General features: G+C 48.7%; 1 protein-coding gene across 2 annotated transcripts; it reads right to left on the minus strand.

The window, feature by feature from the left end:
- Positions 1-170: 170 nt before the first annotated feature.
- On the minus strand, positions 171-21,185 carry NUTF2 (nuclear transport factor 2). 2 transcript variants are annotated; one of them, XM_036345809.1, is made up of 5 exons: positions 21,043-21,185; positions 6,631-6,758; positions 4,864-4,935; positions 4,682-4,780; positions 171-1,896 (listed from the first exon to the last, which is right to left on the minus strand). In XM_036345809.1, the coding sequence occupies exons 2-5, from the start codon at positions 6,727-6,729 to the stop codon at positions 1,783-1,785; spliced, it is 384 nt and encodes a 127-aa protein (XP_036201702.1). In that variant the 5' UTR covers positions 6,730-6,758; positions 21,043-21,185; the 3' UTR covers positions 171-1,782. The 2 variants fall into 2 exon arrangements, with proteins under 2 accessions (XP_036201702.1, XP_036201703.1); XM_036345810.1 differs by lacking the exon at positions 21,043-21,185 and adding an exon at positions 20,569-20,967.
- Between the last annotated feature and the right edge of the window lie 1,100 nt (positions 21,186-22,285).

The following is a 22,285-nucleotide window of genomic DNA, read 5'->3' on the forward strand; positions in this document are numbered from 1 at the left end:
TAGCGGGGGCCTCGCTTTCCTCTTTAGGAAATGAGGGGACCCAGGATGTCAAAAGGCCAAGGAATTGCAAGATCACGATAGCCCCACCAAAAACATCACATTGTTCCCTAATAGCCCTCCAGCAACCCACTGCCCAACCTAGTACCCTCAGGCAGGAAGAAAGAAACCAGTTTACAAAGACCTCTTTATTGCAGACATTTCAGGCACAGGTACATGGAAGAAGCTGTATTGCAGATTTTATACAAGGTGGTTTAAGAGGCAAGCACCTACCTCTCTCCCACCCCTCAAATACATAGCCTAGATACGAGTTCCACTGAAATCTCCTGATACTCTCCTCTCAAACAGCACACCATCCAGCTTGTGCCCAGTATAGCCAGGCAACATCTGGGCATCTGAGAAAGTCCTTGGCCTCCATTCAGTAAAGGGAAAGAGGGGGGGAAGGGGGGTGGGGGTGGGGGTACATGTCAGGCATAGCTGTGGTACCCTCACCAATCCTAAAACCTCTAACAGGGCACCAGCCCAAGTCCTGGGTTTGGTTCTAGCCTGTGATTGCTACCTTGCCACCAGGTCTCAGGGCTAGATTTACCATGGGCAAGGCGCCTTTGTTTCCAAAACTGAGGAGCATAAACTGCCCCAATAGGTAAGGGATTTGAAGACAGTGAGAAGCTGTGTGTGAGGAAGGGAATAGGCTTAAAGATGCCTTGCAGAAGGTCTGAAAGGTGAGAAATCCTAGAGCACAAATCCCTCACTCAGATTGCCTTCTTTCATAGCTGTAAGTCTATACTCCAACCAACCAGGCCTGTATCTATAGGCACTTGCCTTTGAGCAAGGTGGTACACGATCTGAACTGTACCACATTGCTCGAAGCAGGTAGTATAGGATTTGAACAGCCCTGTTCTTGGCTTGGGGACACCCTGTGATCCTAACCCTTCTGGGGATAAAATAGGCCCCTCTCCCTCAAACTTTTGCTCAGAGGGTCTGAACCTGATGGGCCATTTTTGCCAAGGCGTCTCCATGTTGTGGGATTCTGAGTCACCTGTCCTGTTACTAGAGCCCTGACCCTAACCAGTGTAGAGGTCACAGGAGGTATCAGAACTGACTGCAGAGGCTTCAGTGCAAGGGAAACTTCAGGCCAGGCGTGAGCTCTCCCTGTCTGCAGCTCACTGTCCCAAGACCAGGTGGGTTGTTGGGAAGGGCAATACTATGCCCTGGGCTTCTGACAGAAACTAGCTGGGGATGCTGCTTCAGCAGTTTTCTCCTTGCAGTAGGTATTGCTAAGTTGGGGTAGAGACGTGAGAGTGAGACATGAGACAGCCAATGGGGCAGGGTAGTTATAGATGCCCAGCCAACTATTAAACTAATTAAAACAATTTGAACTGTTAAGAAAATTTTTGTGGTTTTATTGTATCATGAGGCATTGAAACATCTGAACAAATCAATATCTGGACGGTGAGGCAGCTGCTTTCTCCTTCACTTCTTTGGGTTACTAGAGCAACTTGTCAGTAGATTAAAAAAAAAAAAAGAAAAAAAAAAAGACAACCTTTTGCATTACTTAAGTCTTTCCAAGGCATGCGCTGGTACAACACAAACTTCTCCTGTCAGATGTAACTAGTCTAGCGTCCAAACATCATGCACAATACCTAGGTAGCAGCAGCGCACTGCGCCCACTCCCACCTCGGTCCTGCTCATTTGTGTATGATATTTGGAGCATCTGGAGGAGTGTGAATAGTATCTGGAAGAGGAGGGAGGAGGAAACAGCATGAGTGCCTGGCTGGGAGGTGGTCAGCCGAAGTTGTGCAGGGCAAGCCTGAACATGTCATTGGTGCAAACCCAAGCATCGTTGATGTTCTTCAATAGGAACATCTGGTGGAACCCCATGATGGGGTCTTCATCGGCCTGTAAGGAGAGAAAAATAATTCAGCAAGGGGGCCATGTAGAAACATGGAATACTCGCGAATGCGAATTGCTTCAATGTATGAAACACTGCACTGAGCACATAAAGGCTTCTATATGTAAGCTCACACTGCTATTTGCACTTAAACTGCAGAACAATTCCCCAATTAGCTACAGCAAAAGAACAGAGAACATACTTGCCTCTAAGCCCATGACTCTGGGCACAAGTGACCAATCTGAAAGTTATACAGCGCTCACCTCCTAAATTTATATTATCTATAAACTAAACACTCTTAGTGCCAAGAGGTATAGGGGCAAGAGGGATAGGAGCAGGATGAGGCTGTGGTGCCAAGCCACTGGGCCTTCATACTACCCCTTCATTAACGGATTGCATCAGTTAATCCAATCAGGAGAAGCAACTGCTAATGATGACTGTGGCCAAATACATGAGAAAAGGTTCAAAACAGTTCACACTGCTATGATCACAGCTCTTTAGGGGAAAAACACAAAGCACCTCCATCAGTGATCTGTTGAAAACAGAAAAGAGACCTCCAGCTAAACTGCAGACCAGGATGAGGTAGGAGCTCAGCTAATTACTAATCAGTGCTGTCTCTAACGTCACTGGTTTTTCCGGGAATTATCCACAAGGAAGCAAATCAGTCTTTTGATGGCTGAGAGATGGACAGAAACAGAAGAACCTGAAACCATGTAGAAAAGGGCACTGCTTACGGAGCCCAGCCTGGGAAAGTGGACACTGGACCCCCTGGACCTCCTAAGGCAGTGGTTCTCAACTTTCCTAATGCCGCGACCCTTTAATACAGTTCCTCATGTTGTGGTGACCCCCAATTTCATTGTTACAAATTGAACATAATTAAAGCATAGTGATTAATCACAAAAACAATATGTAATTATATATGTGTTTTCCGATGGTCTTAGGTGATCCCTGTGAAAGGGCCGTTCGACCTCCAAAGAGGTCACGACCCACAGGTTGAGAACCGCTGTCCTAAGGGTCTGTTTTTTATAAATATATTTTTAGTGACTTTTATATATTTTAAAAATATATTTTTTTTAATTTTTTTTACAGAAAGGGAGAGGGATACATCCCTTACTGGGTACATGCTCTAGACCGGAACCGAACCTGGGACCCTTCAGTCTGCAGGCTTACGCTCTATCCACTGAGCCAAACTGGTTAGGGCAACTTTTATTTTTTGAGAGAGAGACGGAAGGCACAGGGAGAGATAAAAACATCAGTAAGAGAGATCAACTGCCTCCTGCATGCCCCCTACTGGGGATCAAGCCTGCAACCTGGGTATGTACCCTGACCTGGAATCAAACCCCGTGACCTCTTGGTGCACAGGATGTTGCTCAACTAACTGAGCCACACCAGCTGGGCCCAGGGACCTATTTGAGCATAGAGTCTGGGCAGGGCATCTTGGACAGGCAGGAAAAACTGATGGGGAAGTCCAGACCAGAAGTCAGGTGAGTCCACCGCAGAGCCTTGGGAACCCCTCCCTCAACGCTTGTATAGACACTCTGGCTAGCTTAGGGAGAGGGACTGTTATTCTGAGCCGCATCATGACATAGTCCTAGGACACTGGGACCTTGTCAAGGTTGTTCTGCTTTGGGAAGGAAGAGAGGCTTTTTAGAAACCAAGAATCTGGCTTCAGTTTGCTAAAGCACAAGAGGTAGGAGATTCTGGGAGAGTTCTTGGGGTGGAGGTGCTGAGGGGCCACAGGAAGATTTTGAAGATGACAGTCTTAAGGAGAAGGGGAAAATGTAGAGATGCAGGAGTTCCCAAAGCCTGCTTTGCTCAGCAGGTAGAGGAGCCAGCAGCCAGCTCTGGGAGTGGCAGCGTGGACTCCAATAGGGGACTGCTACTTGGCACCAGCTTGCTGGTCCAGGGTCTATTGCCTACAGAAGGCCCACCTACACCTTGGGGTAATATGAAGGCCCAGTGGATTGGCACTACAGCCTCATCCTGCTCCATACCTCTTGTCCCTTTTCCAAAAAGGCTCTAAATCAGTGCTGTCCATGAGAACTTTCTGCAATAACAGAAATGTTCTATGTCTGTATTGTCCAATGGGCAGCCATAGTGACTGTGTACTTGAAATATGGCTAGTGTAACTGAGGTACTACATCTTATTTAATGTAATTAATTAATTAATGTAATTTTAAAATGACCACATGTGGCCCTGGCTGGTGTAGCTCAGTTGGTTGGGCATCCTTCTTTTTTTTTTTTAAATATATTTTATTGATTTTTTACAGAGAGGAAGGGAGAGGGATAGAGAGTTAGAAACATCGATGAGAGAGAAACATCAATCAGCTGCCTCCTGCACATCTCCTACTGGGGATGTGCCCGCAACCCAGGTACATGCCCTTGACCGGAATCGAACCCGGGACCTTTCAGTCCTCAGGCCGACGCTCTATCCACTGAGCCAAACCGGTTTCGGCGGGCATCCTTCTTGTACCGAAAGGTTGATGGTTCAATTTCCTGTCAGGGCATGTGCTTTGGTTGTGGGTTCAATACCCCCTACTGGGTGGGGGGAGATCAAAGTTTTGCTCTCACATAAATCTCTCTCTCTCCTCCCCCTTTCTCTCTTTCTAAAAATCAATAAAAAGTCTTTAAATTAAAAAAAAATTACCGCACGTGACTGGTTGCTGTTATATTGAACAGCACAACTCTGGATAGTCACTCTGGGTGTCCCTTGATAAGCAGATCACATCACAGGGAAGGCAGGAGCGCGGGAATCTCCTCTGCCTGCCCACTTCTCCCTAGCAGCACTATTACCTTAAGCTGGCCCACAACCATGCTGAGGATGCAGCTATCTGGCGTGGGCTGGTGGTCCTGTGCCGTGATGCTATGCTGGATTTTCTGGAACGGAAGGCTCTGCAAGAGAAAGGGTGGGTAGTGAGCTGGGGCCAGCAGGGGAGGAGATGCCTGCAGCCAGCCCCACCCTGGCTCTTACTTACAGACAACTTCTCCACAATGGCAGCTTTCCCCTGGAATTGCTGTCCTTCCCACGTAAGGCATGATGCGTCAATCTGAAAACCAGAAAACCTGAGGTCAGGGTCTCAGAGCACCAAAAGTATCTCTGAGGTCCTGAAAAGACCCTAAAAGTAAATCTTTTGGGGGGAATGAGTTCACACCTCAGTTTCCCTGCCTGTAACGAAGGAAACTGAGGATAGCTTCTAAACTTTACACTACTACTAACTTTAATTATACCCCATCGTCCCAGAGCTCAGGCTCTAAAAACTAACAAAATATAAACTTATTAAACTAGTCCATTTTGAAGTTTTTATTCAAGTCATTTGACCTCTTATATACATCAACCCCAGGTTAGCATATATGGCCAAGGCTCAGCCAAAAGCCATCCTACTGTGTGGTCAATCAGCACCAGTCCCAGAGAAATCATAAAAAATAATTTGAAAACATTTTATGTTTATCACCATTTATAGAGCTTAGGCTGAGTTCCACTGAGGCCCTTTCCATGGGAGCTCCCACGTGGTCAAGGAGAGATGGACATTGACAAGGCCTCCCAAGGCAACCCACTAGCTTTGCCCCTCCCTTCCAGATCTTCCCTGCCACTGCCTTCAGGGGCAGAACTCGAAATGCCTTTGCTATTTACCAGCTGTGACATTACGCAAGTTGGCATCCTCCAACTGAAGCTAAGAAGTAACGAGGCATCCTGACATGGTAGCTCAATTGGTTAGAGGTCATCCCAATACACCAACGCTGGGAATTTGATCTTTGATCAAAGTAAATACAAGAATAAACCAATGAACAACAATAAAAAAAACTAAAAAAAGGAGTCAATCAATGAGTACATAAATAAGTGGAACAACAAATCAATATTTATCTCTCTCCCTTCCTCCCGCTCTCTCTCAAATCAATAAATAAAGATTATTTAAATAAATAAAGAAGCAACAAGGCAAAGATCCCAAAGTCAAACTAGTTCAAGCTTTTTATTTAAATTCTTGACCAATGATGATGACAATCAAATAATACTTGTGCTGGATTTGGCCCTCCACTGGTAAGAGCCCTTTCTTTTCTCCAAAATTTCTAAATGAACCTTGACTCTTGAGGGAAAGACAGGAGTCTGCCACAGTCCAGTCAGGCTCTGAGGCTATGCTGGATGACTCCTATCACTCTTATCCTGGGCAGACCTGCTAGGCAAGGCCTGATCAATCATAGTTCTTTGACCAAGTCTTGGGAAGATCAAATACAAGTAGCTCTTGGTATATGTGATCTCCATTAAAATAGCAGCCAACAATGCCTGCGCAGAAGGATTTATCAAAGGACATACTAGTCTCTCTGGGTTAACCCATTTGTTTCCCACGAGCATTCAGGCACTTTTGGTCTCCAAAAGGAAGCCAGACCTGGGGCCTCCAGAACACAGCTTTGCACTGATGACGCTCGTGCCTGCTACTTCCAGAAGGCACCGTGAGCCCTAGCCTCTGTCTGCTGCCACCTGCTCTAGAACACTGGCACTTCCAGAACCATGGATGGCCAGCCTAGAACACCCTGCCCAGGGTACCAGAATCCTTACTTTGTGGAATATGAGAGAAGGGAATGTGTAAACCAGGTAGCTGAACCAGACTTCAAGCCCATGTCCCATGGGGAGCTCAGAAGGGTGCAGCCAAATCCAATGAGGGCTTCCAGAACTTGTGACCCGGACAAAGTGGCCACACATACCTGAACTAATCCCCTGGGGTCACGTTTCTAGAGCTGAGACTTACGTAAATTGCGCCTAGTTGGGTTCTGTCGTTATCAAATAACTGGTAGTAATGTTGAATGAAGCTGGATCCAATCTGCTCCCAAATTGGCTTGTCTCCCATTCTGGAGCGTCACCCAGCCTCGTTGAAACCTGCAAGACCAGCAAGACAGGAAGGAAAGCGTTGGTACTGCTGGACCAGGATGTAGCCAGCTGCTGTCTCTTCACTGACCCCCAACCCTCCCTGGCCTCCTCGAGCAGGACATCCTTTGCTGAGGTTTGTTCACACAGGGAACATGGAGAGGCCCCAGGGAACTGGTAGGAGACCTCTCCCAGTACAGACCAGTGTTGGGAGCCCAGAGGTGGACCAGACTCAGCCTCTCCTTTGTGGAGCTCTGGTTGATGAGACAGAGAGGTGCCAGGGTCGTGGAGCACCCGGGATGGGTACTGAGGGTGGAGCCAGGACAAAGGAGGGTCAGAATAGGTACTTCAATGCCCAATAAGGGGACGGATCTTTAGGGAGGAGCTAAGCAGTCTCCCCATAGCTTTTCATTTAATCCTCTCAACAACCTGCAAGGCAAAAGTTAGTGCTCTTCTTCCCACTTTGCAGGCCAGCAACTACAGATGCCTGTGTGAAAAGTGTCTTCTAGTACAGCCCTCAGGTTCCCTCCTTGTCCTGCTGGGACTCAGCCCTCAGTGCCTGAACATTGCCCCAGTGCTTTACTGGCAGGTGGAGGAAGACCCGGTGAGATGGAAGGAATATGCCTCTTCAAGGCCCCACTTGCTACAAAAACAGCAAAAGACTCGCCTTAGTCTTAAGGGGGCAATTTACATCTTTGAGGCCAGGTAATGCCTGGCCCTTTCTGGGGCATTTCTTCAGAGATAGGGACGAGTTCAGGGGAGCACAAAGTAATAAATGAGGGATGTGGGGAGGGGACATGGAAGCTATGTGGGGGGGGCATTTCATCTCTTCAAATCTCCCATCCCTCAGCACTCCCTCCATTAGGAAGGGGCTGTCCCTCTCTAATTTCTGAGGGGAAGAGGAAGCACCCTCCCAGCTATAGACACCACACCTCCAGGGTATTAGATGAGAGAATCACTCTGGCTTTGTTAGGCCCCTCCTGGGTAAGGAGGTCCACATCTCACTGCAGGATCCCATGACAGCAGACCCATGTGTTGTTCCATAGTGGTCTAATTTTAGAGGAGCCAGCCCCTCTCTCCTGATAACACAACTCTACACACCAAAGCAGTGAGAAGGTGGGTTCAACCTTGGCAGACAACCATTAATAGTGGTAGGAGGTGATGCAAGTCACTACCTTTCTTAGGGCCTTAGTCTCTTCCTCCTCCAATAAAATGAAGGTGGAACCCAGTGGTTGTGAAGCCTCATTAAAGGAACCTGGTCAAGCCTTCATTCAGCTCAGTGTGGTAAGCGCTAATTCACTCTAGTCCCTGTGACCTCACCTAAGGCCAAAGGAGCCAGTGAGGAGGGACAGTGTAGAGGGACAGTAGTTTATCCTCAATCCAGCCAATCCTCTAGCCTGTGACCAACACTCCAGCCAATGAGGAGCCAGGAAGCTGAGCCAGCTTTATTTTAGGTCCCCTAGGAGGTGGTGGCACTAAAAATAGCAGCTCAGTGGTGGGATGACTAAGAAATGTCCAGGAAAGTCTAAAATAAGCAGAGGAGAGAACTTGTACCGAGCCACGCCTGTTACACAGGAACACAAGGTATGTCCCAGTTCACACTCTGCCAAGAAACAAATCAACAAGTAGGAAAAGCTTGGGCCAAGAGCTAGTCTCAGCTGTGTTGTCTTGGTCACATTTCCAAGGGGTACTTACACACAAGCTGGGGATTACTTGAGGCAAGGCATAGCCCCTCATATCTCTGCCCCTTCTATCCTAGTATTCACTGTGCTTAGCTCACTCACTGCAGCCCAACCCCACCCACATCTTACCCGCAAGATGGCTTGCCCAGCCCCTGAGAGCTCTGGGGCAGCGGGATAGCTGAAGGAATGGATGAGGGCCATCTCTCCTGCCCTTAGCAAGGCTGGTCAGCCCTAAGGGAAGGTCTCGGAGAAAGAATATGCTAATCAGAATAAACAGCATAAGCAAATGTCTGGGGAAAGGAAAAGAGATAAGGGCAGGAAACTGGGAAGGCAGAGATGGAAGGTGAGAAGAAGGTTAGAAGGTGATCCAAAGACAAAAAAAGTGCTCACATTGTGGGTCAGTGAGGCAGAGGAAGTGTGTCAGTGTTTTTTTCCCTTCTCAATATTGTTCTTAGTGATGTGACAATTTGCTATACAAAAACTACTTGGCAGAAGTAGTGGTGGAGTGAAGAGGGTGGAGTAAAGGGACAGAAGAGTCATTCGGTCTGGTGGGGCAAGGCAAGAAAGAGGGAACTCTCCTGAGGAACAAGACAGCTCAGGGTTTTCCAGAAAGTGTTAGAAGAAACCTTCAAGACTATGTGGATTGAGGCCTTTGCTTTAAAAATGGCAAGCAGGGCCCAGTGGTCAGAGTGGGACCATCCAGTTTGCACCTCCTCGGACCCTTAAAGGACACACTCAAGGGGCAGACTCAGTGAGCACCAAAGCCCCATTGAAGCAAGTCTTGCCCCAGAGGGGTGTCTCCAGCACAGAAGTTCTCCCACTGCAGACACAGCTGATTCTCACAGCCAATTGGCCTGGAGGTTAATTCCTCCCAGTGATACCTACAACAATCAAGGCTTAACTACAACAAGACTGTGCACAAAGACCACAAGGGGGTGCACCAAGAGTGTCTACCTCAGGTAATTGGGGAGGCTGAGCCACTGGGCCCTATAGGACACTTAGCACAGAAAGCCACTCTATCGACACAGGGAAGCATAAAAAAATGCGGAGACAAAGAAACAGGACACAAATGACAGAAATGGAGGAAAGCAAACTACTGGATATAGAGTTCAAAACCACACTATTAAGGTTTTTCAATAACTTTCTAGAAGCCGCCGATAAATTTAGTAAGGCCCTCAAAAAGACTGGTGAGACCGCCGATATATGTAGTGAGATCCTCAAGAAATCTAGTCAGACCCTCGAGGTTATGATAAAGGACCAACTGGAAATTAAGCATACACTGACTAAAATAGAGGATATTATACAGACTCCCAATAGCAAACTAGAGGATCGCAAGAATCAAATCAAAGATTTGAAATACGAAGAAGCAAAAAACACCCAACCGGAAAAGCAAAATGAAAAAAGAATCCAAAAATACGAAGATAATGTAAGGAGCCTCTGGGACCGCTTCAAGCGTACCAACATCTGAATTATAGGGGTGCCAGAAGAAGAGAGAGAGTAAGATATTGAAAACCTATTTGAAGAAATAATGACAGAAAACTTCCCCTACCTGGTGAAAGAAATAGACTTACAAGTCCAGGAAGCGCAGAGAACCCCAAACAAAAGGAACCCAAAGAGGACCACACCAAGACACATCATAATTAAAATGCCAAGAGCAAAAGACAAAGAGAGAATCTTAAAAGCGGCAAGAGAAAGAAAGGCAGTTAACTACAAGGGAGTACCCATACGACTGTCAGCTGATTTCTCAACAGAAACTTTGCAGGCCAGAAGGGAGTGGCAAGAAATATTCAAAGTGATGAATGTCAAGAACCTACAACCCTCGCCGAAACCGGTTTGGCTCAGTGGCTAGAGCGTCGGCCTGCGGACTGGGGGGTCCCGGGTTCGATTCCGGTCAAGGGCATGTACCTGGGTTGCGAGCACATCCCCAGTGGGGGATGTGCAGGAGGCAGCTGATCGATGTTTCTCTCTCATCGATGTTTCTAACTCTCTATCTCTCTCCCTTCCTGTAAAAAAATCAATAAAATATATTTTAAAAAAAAAAGAACCGCCGAAACCGGTTTGGCTCAGTGGATAGAGCGTCAGCCTGCGGACTGAGAGGTCCCAGGTTCGATTCCGGTCAAGGGCATGTACCTGGGTTGCGGGCACATCCCCGGTGGGGGGATGTGCAAGAGGCAGCTGATCGATGTTTCTCTCTCATCGATGTTTCTAACTCTCTCTATCTCTCTCCCTTCCTCTCTGTGAAAAATCAATAAAATATATTAAAAAAAAGAAAAAAAAAAAAAAAGAACCTACAACCAAGATTACTTTATCCAGCAAAGCTATCATTCAGAATTGAAGGTCAGATAAAGAGCTTCACAGATAAGGAAAAGCTAAAGGAGTTCATCACCACCAAACCAGGATTATATGAAATGCTGAAAGGTATCCTTTAAGAAGAGGAAGAAGAAGAAAAAGGTAAAGATACAAATTATGAACAACAAATACACATCTATCAACAAGTGAATCTAAAAATCAAGTGAATAAATAATCTGATGAACAGAATGAACTGTTGATTATAATAGAATCAGGGGCATAGAAAGGGAATGGACTGACTATTCTTGTGGGGGAAAGGGGTGTGGGGGATTCGGGTAGAGACTGGACAAAAATCGTGCATCTATGAATGAGGACAGTGGGTGGGAAGTGAGGGCAGAGGGTGGGGTGGGAACTGGGTGGAGGGGAGTTATGGGGGGAAAAAAGAGGAACAAATGTAATAATCTGAACAATAAAGACTTAATTTTAAAAAAAAATGGCAAGCAGGGCCCTAGCTGGTTTGGATCAGTGGATAGAGTGTTGGCCTGCAGACTGAAGGGTCCTGGGTTCGATTCCAGTCAAGGGCGCAGGCTCAGGTTGCAGGCTCAGTCCCCGGTGGGGGGGTGTGCAGGAGGCAGCTGATCAATGGTTCTCTCTCATCATTGATGTTTCTATATATATCTCTCTTCCTCTCTGAAATCAATAAAAATACATGTTTTTAAAAAATGGCAAGCAGGGCTCCTGATGCCAATACCAACGTCATGGTCAACGTCTTGACCATGACTTATTTATTTCCATGTAATGGCCACAATAGCCATGTGGTCAGAGTTCACTGTCAATTGGCTTAACAGGTTCATTGATGTGTGGAGTCCTGTTCCAAGTTCATCCAGTACAACTGTGTTGACACTGGGTCCTCTGGTCAAGGCTAATGCTTTTATAAAAAATACATATTTTTATTGATTTCAGAGAGAAAGGGAGGGGGAGAGAGATAGAAACATTAATGATGAGAGAGAATCATTGATCAGCCGCCCCTTGCACACCCACAAGCTTGGCATATTCCCCGACTAGGAATCGAACCAGTGACCTCTCGATTCCTGGGTCTAAGCTCAACCACTGAGCCACACCCAGTTGGGCAAGGTCAGTGCCTTTCTTTCTGCTCCTTTGTATTGTGAGCTCTAAACAACAAAGCTGGCCATGTCCCTCCCCTATAGCACCACCCTAGCCTTTGAATTAAAGGCTAAACCCCCAAGCAACACAGGTGGCCAGCCATACCTGTCTTTGCCTCTCCAGCCATTCTTTCCTACCTCAATCCAGCTCCACATACAAATACACCAGAACTCACCAAGTGCCTGCCCATCATGTTGTCTTCCCTCCCCTCATCTGCCTGGTCAGTCTCTGCTCTTTCTTAAAGTCATTGTTCAGATCTCCACATATTTAGGGACAGACTCCTTCCCAGACTCCAATGTTGAGCTCCAACTCCATGGGCAAACCCATGGCAACACACCGAGCACAGCTCACGGTTTTCCAGAAAGTGTGAGAAGAAACCTTCAAAGCTATGTGGAGCCCAGCCAGTGTGGCTCAGTGGTTGAGTGTCAACCAATGAACCAGCAGGTCATGGGTTCGATTCCCAGTCAGGGCACATGACCAAGTTTCAGCCTCAATCCCCAATGTGGGACTTGTAGAAAGCAGCCAATCAATGATTCTCTTTCATCATTGATGTTTCTGTCTCCCTCTCCCTCTCACTTCCTCTCTAAAATCAATAAAAATATATTATAGCCCTAGCCAGTTTGGCTCAGTGGATAGAGCATCGGCCTACGGACTGAAGGATCCCAGGTTCGATTCTGGCTAAGGGCACATGCCTGGGTTGCAGGCTTGATCCCCAGTAGGGGATGTGCAGGAGGCAGCCAATCAATGGTTCTCTCTCATCACTGATGTTTCTATCTCTCTCTTCCTCTCCCTTACTCTCTGAAATCAATAAATATATTTTTAAAAAATGTTTATATCTATCTATCTCTCTCTCTATATATATAAGTATGGATATAGATATATAGATATTATTTAAAAAAACACAATTATGTGGATTGAGGCCTTTGATTTAAAAATGCCAAGCAGGGCTCCTGACCTAAACACTTCTCCACCTAAATACTGGGCTGTGGGGGTTCCAGAAAGGTTCTTACTGCACCCCCAACCTCCCTATACAGAGCATGGCCCAGCAAATTACAGGACTTATAGCTTCTGATTCTAAACCTCCCACAAAGTTTTCAACTCACGGCCAGGAGACAGCATTCCTAAACACTGAAAAAGAAGCAGGTCGCAGAGCTTCCCTCCCATCCATCTCCATGAAACACAGGGGAGGGGTCTGGGCCAGGCAGGGCGGATGTTCGCCAAGATGGTCAGTAAGCTCTAAACCTTGTTTCTAATACAGTTATTGAAGAAAGAACAGCCTGGAAAGAAACAAAATGCCAAGGACTAGAGGCAGCCTCACATCAGATAGGGACTGACCTTCATGACAGCTTCTCCTACAGCTCTTTCAAGAGGGCCGCTGACCACGCCAATAGTCCGCAGGCTGACCGAGGCCAGGCTCCTCAAGGAGCAGAAATGACCTCAATGACCTCTTTCCCACTGAGCATCAGCCTTCACTGACTGTTAAGTCTCTGTGGGTGCAAAGGCCCTCTAAGAATGTCTCAAAAACTGTGACCTCTCCCAATAAATCTGCACAGCGGCAGGATGCCCCAGCCTTCTGAATAATTTCAGGCTGTTTACACTCCCTGAGGTTCAATCATAGACTCCAAGTTAAAACCACTGATTCAGGGGATCCCTTTAGGCAACAGAAAAACTTCATTTTTATCCTCAAATTCTGCGTCAGTATTTCCAAGGACAAAACTTGAAATAGCAGTGCCCAACTGGTAACATCTCATTTTCACTAATGGGTATTGGGTATAGAAATGTGCTTAGGGCTTTACATGCACTTATCCCTAACACCCGGAGTCAACACCCATGTTAGAGATGAGCAAAATGAGGCTCAATGAGATTAGCTAACTGTAACTCGCTCAAGATCACTAACCTAACAGATGGTAGAACTGGATGGACTCGAGAGGCAGGACTCCCAGCAACTGCTCTGAAGATAAAAATGAATAGCACAGAGGGCTGAAGCCCCCCTCTCTGACCTTGGCTTTCTCAGACAGGTTGTGGGCCTGAAGCAGGACTTCTGCCTCCAAAAAAAAGCGCCAGGCAGATTTCCACACTAAACAACAGGTGTTTTCATAGATGATTTGTTTTCCCAAATCTTCGAAATCACAACCCTGTTCTACCCTCTCAGCAAAGCAGAGAGATCATGGCCAAGCTGAACGTGGGGCAGGGACTGGGGCAGGAATGATGGGGAAGAGGACGTCACTACTAGTAACTCCAGGCTGATACACAGAAAGATGCTCACATGTTTGAGGGCCCACTACTGAGGCCTGCAAAGAATGGCAGCAGATGTGCTGAGCTCACAGTGAGGCCCACGACTCACACCTACTTCCTGCCAAGCCCTAAACAGACCTGAAACACACAGGCTGGGAAGGACTCCTACAACAGGTGGGAGTCAACCTTGGTTTAAACATGTAGGACCCGGAGCATAGCCGTGAATTACAGGGGGAGAGGGGAAATGCAGTGTACTGCACCAGAGAGGAAGACACTGCAGGGTGCCTGTTCTTCAGTTCGGGAATAAGCTGCCCCTGATTTCATGGTGAAGGGTGCCGTGTATCCTGTCCTCTGGCCCTCCACTGACAAAGTCTGAACCACTTATCCTGCGATGGGTGACCTGCCCTCCTGGCTGTCCAACCTTGTCTCCTGCCACTGACACCTCCCCTCCCCCGCACCCTTCATTTACAGCCTCTTGGTATTCTCTTATTTCTGGAACATACTAAGCCTGTTCTCACCCTACGGGTTTGCAACTGTTGATCTTTCTACCTGGATCACTCTTCTCTTCCCTAAATCTTTATGTGCCTGGCTCCTTGTCACCTATGTGTCAGCTCAAATGTCACTTCTTCATAGACACCTACCCTGACCACGCAGCCAAAAATAGCTGCCCTGGTACTCATTTCACCATCCTGTGTTATTTCCTTAGAACTTGTCACTGCGTGAGATTGTCACACTTATATACAGAGTGGGGCAAAAGTAGATCTCCATTTGTTTGGAAAATAATACAAGAATAAACTTTCACATACTCACAACGTAAACCTATTTTTGCCTCACCCTGTATTTGCTTATGTTTTGTGTCCCTGAACAGGGCATCTCTATTCCCATGGTGCCTGGCTTGGCCCTCAAAAACTATTTAAGTCTGTGAATGTGTAGGAGGCGGGGCTGAGGCCAGCCCTTCTCTGGAGGAGTAGTTCTGGGCAAACCCTGCTCAATTTAAGTGGCCAAGTAACCCACTTCCCCTCCACCTACATTTTCTGTCCTAGTTGTCAGGCGTGTGGCAAGTGGGACTTGGCCCCAACCCTTTGTCTGAGGCATGTGGCAAGTGAGGCTTAGCCCCAATTCCCTCTTCTCACTCCCAAGTTCCTGGTCAGTCACCTGAAGGACAGCTGTGGCTAAACAGCAGGCACACAACCCCATGCTCAAAGGCCTGGCCTCTAGCCTGCTCCTCCTCCTCCTCCTCCTCCTCCTCTCCCTCATTGTGTTGCCTCATCAATAATTGTGGGATGCTAGGGGTAATCAACTGAGGATATAAAACAGGACTCTGCTGTAAAGAGTTACTGTCAGGTCCCAGGGAACACTAGGTCAAGCTAAGAAGCCTTGACCTAGGACTGACTGCCAACTGCCTTGTCACCACTCTCCTGCCTGAAGTCTAGAAATTAGCCAAGGTCCAATGCCCTAATGGCTGGCCAGGACAAAACCCATTTTAGAACAGACCCCCTTCCCCCCTGAGATCTAGGTGTCCCCAGCACCCAGATGGCCTTTTCCTCTTCTGCCTAGAGGGAGGGCTCCTTTGGGTTGCCCTGATTAACCCAGAAGCTGAATCTGAGACCTGCATTCTGGTTTCTGCTCTGCACTTACTCAGTCCCTGAGTAGCTTCCCATTTCCCAGGAGGCTCAGAGATCTCTGGGACCCCTGACCCAGCCAGCTCCCATCTATGAACTTGCTGGTTAGGTACACATGAACTTGGATCCCCCAGTGTGGATTAAAGCACCTAAGTGACCACCCCCATCGTCTGCCACCACCCTAGGACTGAGATAAGCAGGGTAATAAAGGGATGGACGTAGAGTCCCCAGGATGGTGGAGGGAATGCCTCCTGTTAGCCAAACCATTGTGTGTTTCATTGTTGAGCCTCACAAGCCCAGAGAGCTGGTATGGTTATCATCGCTCTGCAGATGAGGAAACCAAGAGGTTAAGAACAAATTCAAGGCTGCACAAGGCCACTGGCATAGCCAGCATTAAAATGTCCACAAAATTGCCCTAACTGGTTTGGCTCAATGAATAGAGCATCAGCCTTCGGACTGAAGGGTCCCAGGTTCAATTCCAGTCAAGGGCATGTACCTTGGTTGCGGCCACATCCCCAGTAGAGGGTATGCAGGAGGTGGCTGTTCGATGTTTCTCTCTCATTGATGTTTCTAACTCTCTATCCCTCTCCCTTCCTCTCTGTAAAAAAATCAATAAAATATATTTAAAAAATAAATAAAAATAAAATGTCCACAAAATTGGCCTAGACTGGAACAGCTGAAAGCCAACGTTAAATAACAAAAAGCATATAGGTCCTCTGAAATCAGCAAGCTCCACGCCCCTCAGGACAGAAAGCCGCTGAGTGGTCAAAGCAGGTTTACATCATAGGAACAAGTGGGAACGTCCACTCTCCTGGGCCTGAAACTACCTATGCAAGTGGAATCAATGTCTCTACACACAGACATGCTTCCAGGGGCAGAAGTTTCTGCCCTAGTGAGATCCAGTAGCTCCGATGGCCTATCTGAATCTTTAAGGAACAAGCATTCCAGAATTCCCCCCGTTTACTGAGGCAAACAGCCCTCAATTCCCACGCACTTTGGAAACATGCCTCTCCTGAAGGAGGTTCTCCTTCTACAAGTAGGCCCTTCTCAGGGAATCGACACCAAGCAGATACCAGCAACAAATAAGGAAGAAGGCCCAGAGCAGTCACAGGAAGTTCTCCTTCAGCCAGTGATGTGAGCCCTGGGGCCAGGGAGCAGAGCTATCCCTGACCCTCTTGCATCCCTTTTCCTGGCCACTAAGACACTTCCCTAGTCACAGCCGGACCTGAACAAAGGATTCTTTCGAGGAAGACACATTCCAGCTGATAGGGTGAGAAGAGGGAAGGTGCCCACACAGAACTGATGGTCAGGGTGCTGACCAGAATATCAAAGGCCTGGAAGTTATTCCAGGGATAACCCACACTCTGCTGTCTCCCTCAGGGAGGGAGTCAAAAATTCCTGCCACATATGGTCCAAGCAAGAGAATCAGAGAATCTCAATGCTGGGGAAGGGGTAGCCAACTCAAATTCAATTCAAAACACAAGCATCCTCATATGGCCCACTAGAAAATATTAACTTAAGGAGGGAAAAAAGCCCATAAAGAGGTTCAGCTCAACCCCAGCCATAGAAATCCTGCCCAACTTTTTGGATCCACTCCTCTCTTTCCCAAAGAACTATTCCCTTTCATCCTGGGAGGATGCCTCTGTGTCTCACTCAGGGAAGAGGTCCTGACAGGTACCATTCCAGGAACATTGGGCATTTTAATAAAAGTGACCTTAAGAGGGTCTCAGTGAAAGGAGCAGGATCCACAAACCAGACTCCAGGCAGGGAGTAACAGGAAGGCCACAGAGCACAAAAAGCTGGCCAAACTCCCAGGCACTGGGAGACTACCAGCAGAGTTCTGAGGGATGAAGAGCAGGTTGTAGAAGACAGCAGGTAGATTCAACAGCCACAGCCTAAGGGACCCCAGACCTTCCTGGGCCCACCATTTGGAGGTATACCTTGCTCTGTGTACTGAAAGATTGGACTAACTAACAACCTTTCCTCTTTAGTGCTCTAATCATTCAGAAGCCCCCTCCTCTGTGCAGGGCCAAGAGCCCCTGTAGGTCCCTTCAATTTAGTCCTCAGCACAAAACAGCAACATTATACCCTTTCACCAGGACTGGACAGGATTCATTTTTCTACCTCCAGCCTCACCCAGAGCCTGATACACAGAAAGGGCCCAAAGAATGGTTGCTGAGCCAAAGCCAGTTTGGCTCAGCGGACAGAGCGTCGGCCTGCGGACTCAGGGGTCCCGGGTTCGGTTTCGGTCAAGGGCATGTGCCTTGGTTGCGGGCACGTCCCTGGTGGAGGGTGTGCAGGGGGCAGCTGATCAATGTTTCTGGCTCTCTGTCCCTCTCCCTTCCTCTCTGTGAAAAATCAATAAAATATATTTTTTTAAAAAAATGGTTGCTGAATAAAACTGGTCATTGATGAGAAAGGAGAAAAAAAATAATTTCAAGGAAGATACTAATGCCTCAGTGAGGCAATCCTAGAATTTTTTTATATAAGTTGCCTTCCAGTTCTAAGATTTGAGAATTCTCTATCTCTTAAATCATTCACACCATCCCAACCCACCAACTATAAAGACTACAGGATAAAGTGAGACATGGCTCAGAGTGGAGAGGAAAGCTCCACGCCACCTAGGAACCTAGTTTTGAGCTGATTCAGAACCCAGTCATCCTCACACCATGCTCCCATGCTTATGTAGACATATCCCAAATGCACTGTGCCAGGCCTCTTTCCAAATCAGACAAAAGAGGCAGCTCAGTGGGAGTCGCCCAGTGGTTGAGCATGGGTTTGATTCAGTCAGGGCACATGCCCGAGTTGCGGCTTGATCCCCAGTAGGTGGTGTGCAGGAGGCAACCAATTGATGATTCTCATCATTGTTGTTTCTATCTCCCTCTCCCTTCCACTCTCAGAAATAAGGAGAAAAAAAAAGAAGATGCAGAATGATTCTGGAGAACCTCAGGGTTCTTCTCTTATCTCTGAGACCCAGATGGCTTGCCAAGTTCCAGAAAGGTCAGGGGCTTCTGGGGGATCAAGATGCCTAGCAATAGTGTGCTGACTCCAGACACATAAGTTATAGGGAACTTCTAGAACAGCGGTTCTCAACCTGTGGGTCGAGACCCCTTTGGGGGTCGAACGACCCTTTCACAGGGGTTGCCTAAGACCATCCTGCATATCAGATATTTACATTATGATTCATAACAGTAGCAAAATTACAGTTATGAAGTAGCAACGAAAATAATTTTATGGTTAGCAGTCATAACATGAGGAACTGTATTTAAAGGGCCAGAAGGTTGAGACCACTGTTCTAGGACTCGAGAGGGAGGGACCTGAATTCCTATTTCTATGCAACTCTGGAGAAGAACAGTATCTTTTTAACCTTGTAGAAAACTCTTGTGATCAAGCCACCCAGGCCTTCAAAATGTGCAAAACTAACCCAAAGCCTCAAGCCCAGCTCACCTGAAACTTGTGTCCTAGAAAGAACTAATCCAGACAATGTAGAGCAAGCATGTCAAACTCGCGGCTGGAGGGCTTTGACATGCTTGATGTAGAGAGAGTCATGAAATAACTGCTTTTAGCACTAAGGGATTCCACCACATTGATCCTATGTGTGTCCTGTGGGTAGTCCCTCCGTTGCCTACATCCACTGGCAAAGCAGGCCTCTCCTGAGCCTGCTGAATAAACCTGACTTCCCTGTGCTCATGTGCTAGGAGGTCGACTGGGAAGATTGAGTTCAGAGATTAGTCTAACCCTTGCCTGTCCTCCCTAACCAGGGAGAATGACTAGATAAAGCTATTCAACTGCAGGAAACTTCCAAGGCTAAAGCCCTATGATCAGAAAAAAATCACTTGGAAGGGGGGAAAGTCCGGAGGTGGAGGCTTTCTGTCTGCTCCTTGGGCCTAACTCAACTCTTCTAAGAGAACCGTGACCCAGAAGCCACACTTCCGGTCAGAGGAATGAAGGCTAGACAAGTGTGTCTTCCCCAAATCCCATAGTCTTCTCTGGACAGGTCCCTTACATAACCACTCAGTCAGAAGTACCTTTACAAAGCCTATCAGAGGGCTACTCAATGGCTAGATGCTCCGCTTCTCCCAGAACTCAAGGGGTCACCGGAGCCATCAAGGGCGATTTCCTAAAGCCCAACCAATTTACTGCCTGCTCACAAATCAATCCAGCAGTTGGGAAGTGAGAACGCAAGTGAGGGAAATCTGACTTCCTGCAGCTTTCAGCTCTAGGTCCGCTACCCAAGCTTCAGAAGGCCTCACAGAGTCTGTATCCGAGCCCCGCAACCCAAATGTGATTCACCCCCAATGTTGCTTCCAGTCCAGTGTCTTGTTTGGCACTGGGTTCACGGACCTCAGGCCTGGATTCTACTTCCCCCTTCTTTGAATTCCACCTTATCACCGCCATTCTTATGGAATCATCCTCCTCTGTGGGAGGAGGTCTAATAATGTGCTGGAGGCTCAGACATCCAACCTCACCTCCTGGGCTTCCTTCCTCCACTAACACGGCTGGCCAACCCACCACAGCTGGAACCTGGTCACTGAGAGAGAGAAGGGCGGGGGCTGAGCCATCCGGCCTGGACCTGCCGCATCCCACCAGGCCAGAGCTACCAAGGCTGGTCGGGGGTGAAGTCCCACGTGCAACCCGCTCCAACTCCAGGTTACTTGACTCTCCCCTCCACGCGAGAGAACTTACGGATGAGTTCCAGTGTTGGGAGGGGGGTTAGGCTTCGTGCACCCCCAGCGGGCTTGTAGACAAGCATCCCACATCCCAGCCAGGCTACGGTCGGGAACAGAGTACGAGTCCCAAGCCCGGGCTGCAGCAGACGGGCGCCCTTACCCCAAAGCTGACTCCGGAGTGGGCTGGAGAACGAACGCTTGCCCATCCCCGGATCCTTCGCAGGTGGGTAGCAGGACGTGGGGCTGGGGTCGACCCACTGACCAGCCTGCAGAACTTGCGGGACTCGGGCAGGCCGGGTTAGGCCGGACGGGGTGGGGCCCGGAGAGCCCCATCTGAATGGTCTGGACAAGAGAAAAAGACCCCATCCTAGCGCAGTCCGTTGCTCCCGCCATGTGCACGGCACCGCCTGGATAGAAGCCTGCCTGTCTCTGGGTTTCCCCCAGCCACCTCCTCAGAGGACCGGCGGGAGGCGGAGTCGCGCGCGACACATGGCCCCGGCCCCGCGCGGCTTCGGGCCGCCAGGAGGGAGGAGGGGAGGGGCCGCCCGGGGACTCGCAGCGGAGGCTCCAGGCGACCCGGAGAGCGGCTCTTGCGACCCAGCCCCCGCCCCGGCACGCTAACCCCGACACTCACCCGAGGGGCTGGCACGATGGCGGCAGCGGCGGCGGCAACCCAGCGCGGTCGGCGACCGACTGTCCCTTCCCCCCTACCTTCCCTCGCCACCCCCGCTGCACTCTGGGAAACGCAGTCCTTCCCGCGCTCCTTTCGGGCATAGGTACTCCCAGAGAAAACTACAGTTCCCGGCGTGCTATGCGCCGAGGCCCAGACACGGACCGCAGCGCGGGAGGTGAGGCTAAGCCAGGGAGGGCGGCTGCCGGGGCAAGCCCCTGAGAATTGTGGTCTAGCGGAAGCCTCTGGAACACCCGAAGTTGGCGCCAGGCAAGGGACAGGGCTTGTTGTCACCAGGTCCCAGCTGGTCCGACCCCACCCAGGCTGCGCCGCTGTCTAGGGTTGGCCCCGCCTCCGTGGGATCCCAGCCTGGCCCAGCCGTCCCTCCCTGGGCCTCGCGCTGTTTCCGCTCGGGAACCCCCCCCTCCTCTTTGGTACTCGGCGAGGTGCTCAAGACCAGCCCCAGGCAAAATCCGTAACTTCTGCGGGCCTACATTCGTGCGCCCTGCCCACCGCTATTAGGCCCGAAGCTGCTTTCGACCAGGCAAGACTTTCTCCTCGGGCTGTAGACTCAAATGTTCCTCAAGTGGGGCCCAGCGGCAGACAAGATTTCTCTTAGACTTGTACAACTAAAGTCTCCAAAACATTTTTTTTGGTACAGGCAGACAACTATGTGTTTCATTTTTATTAATGAGAAAAGAGAAGTAACTGGCTCACCCCAAATTTCCCCGTGACTTAAATGACCAGGTTGCCCTTTCCTTTCAACGCCTATTTTAGTTGTTTCCGGGGCAACGCAAACATTGAAGGCCTGCCTCTGGGTCAGGCGGGTTGGCGGAAATGCCCTACAGCGAACCAGGGCGGGAGGGGAGGAGGCATAGGTAAGGGAATAGCTACAAGGCTTCTGCTGGCAGCTCCATGCCTTCCCTCCAGGCCAGAGATCTCCCAGTACTCCTGTTCTTCCAGAAGAGTTTTGAACCTTCACCGACCAACCCCACCCCACCCTCCTAGTGATGGCTGGTAAGACTAGGCCAAGCTTATTAAATTCCAGGTGTGTACTACCTTGCCTCATGCTTCTTATTACTCAGCCAGTGAGAACTCTACATGGTCCTGCTTGTGGTGCATCTGGGACCTCCCTTGCTCTGAGCTGTCCTCCCAAGAAGCAAAAATACTGGGTGGGTTGTGTACACATAACCTCCAGAGACCAAAG

Source organism: Myotis myotis, unplaced genomic scaffold (genome assembly GCF_014108235.1).
Source record: "Myotis myotis isolate mMyoMyo1 unplaced genomic scaffold, mMyoMyo1.p scaffold_m19_p_19, whole genome shotgun sequence".
Classification (NCBI taxonomy): domain Eukaryota; kingdom Metazoa; phylum Chordata; class Mammalia; order Chiroptera; family Vespertilionidae; genus Myotis; species Myotis myotis.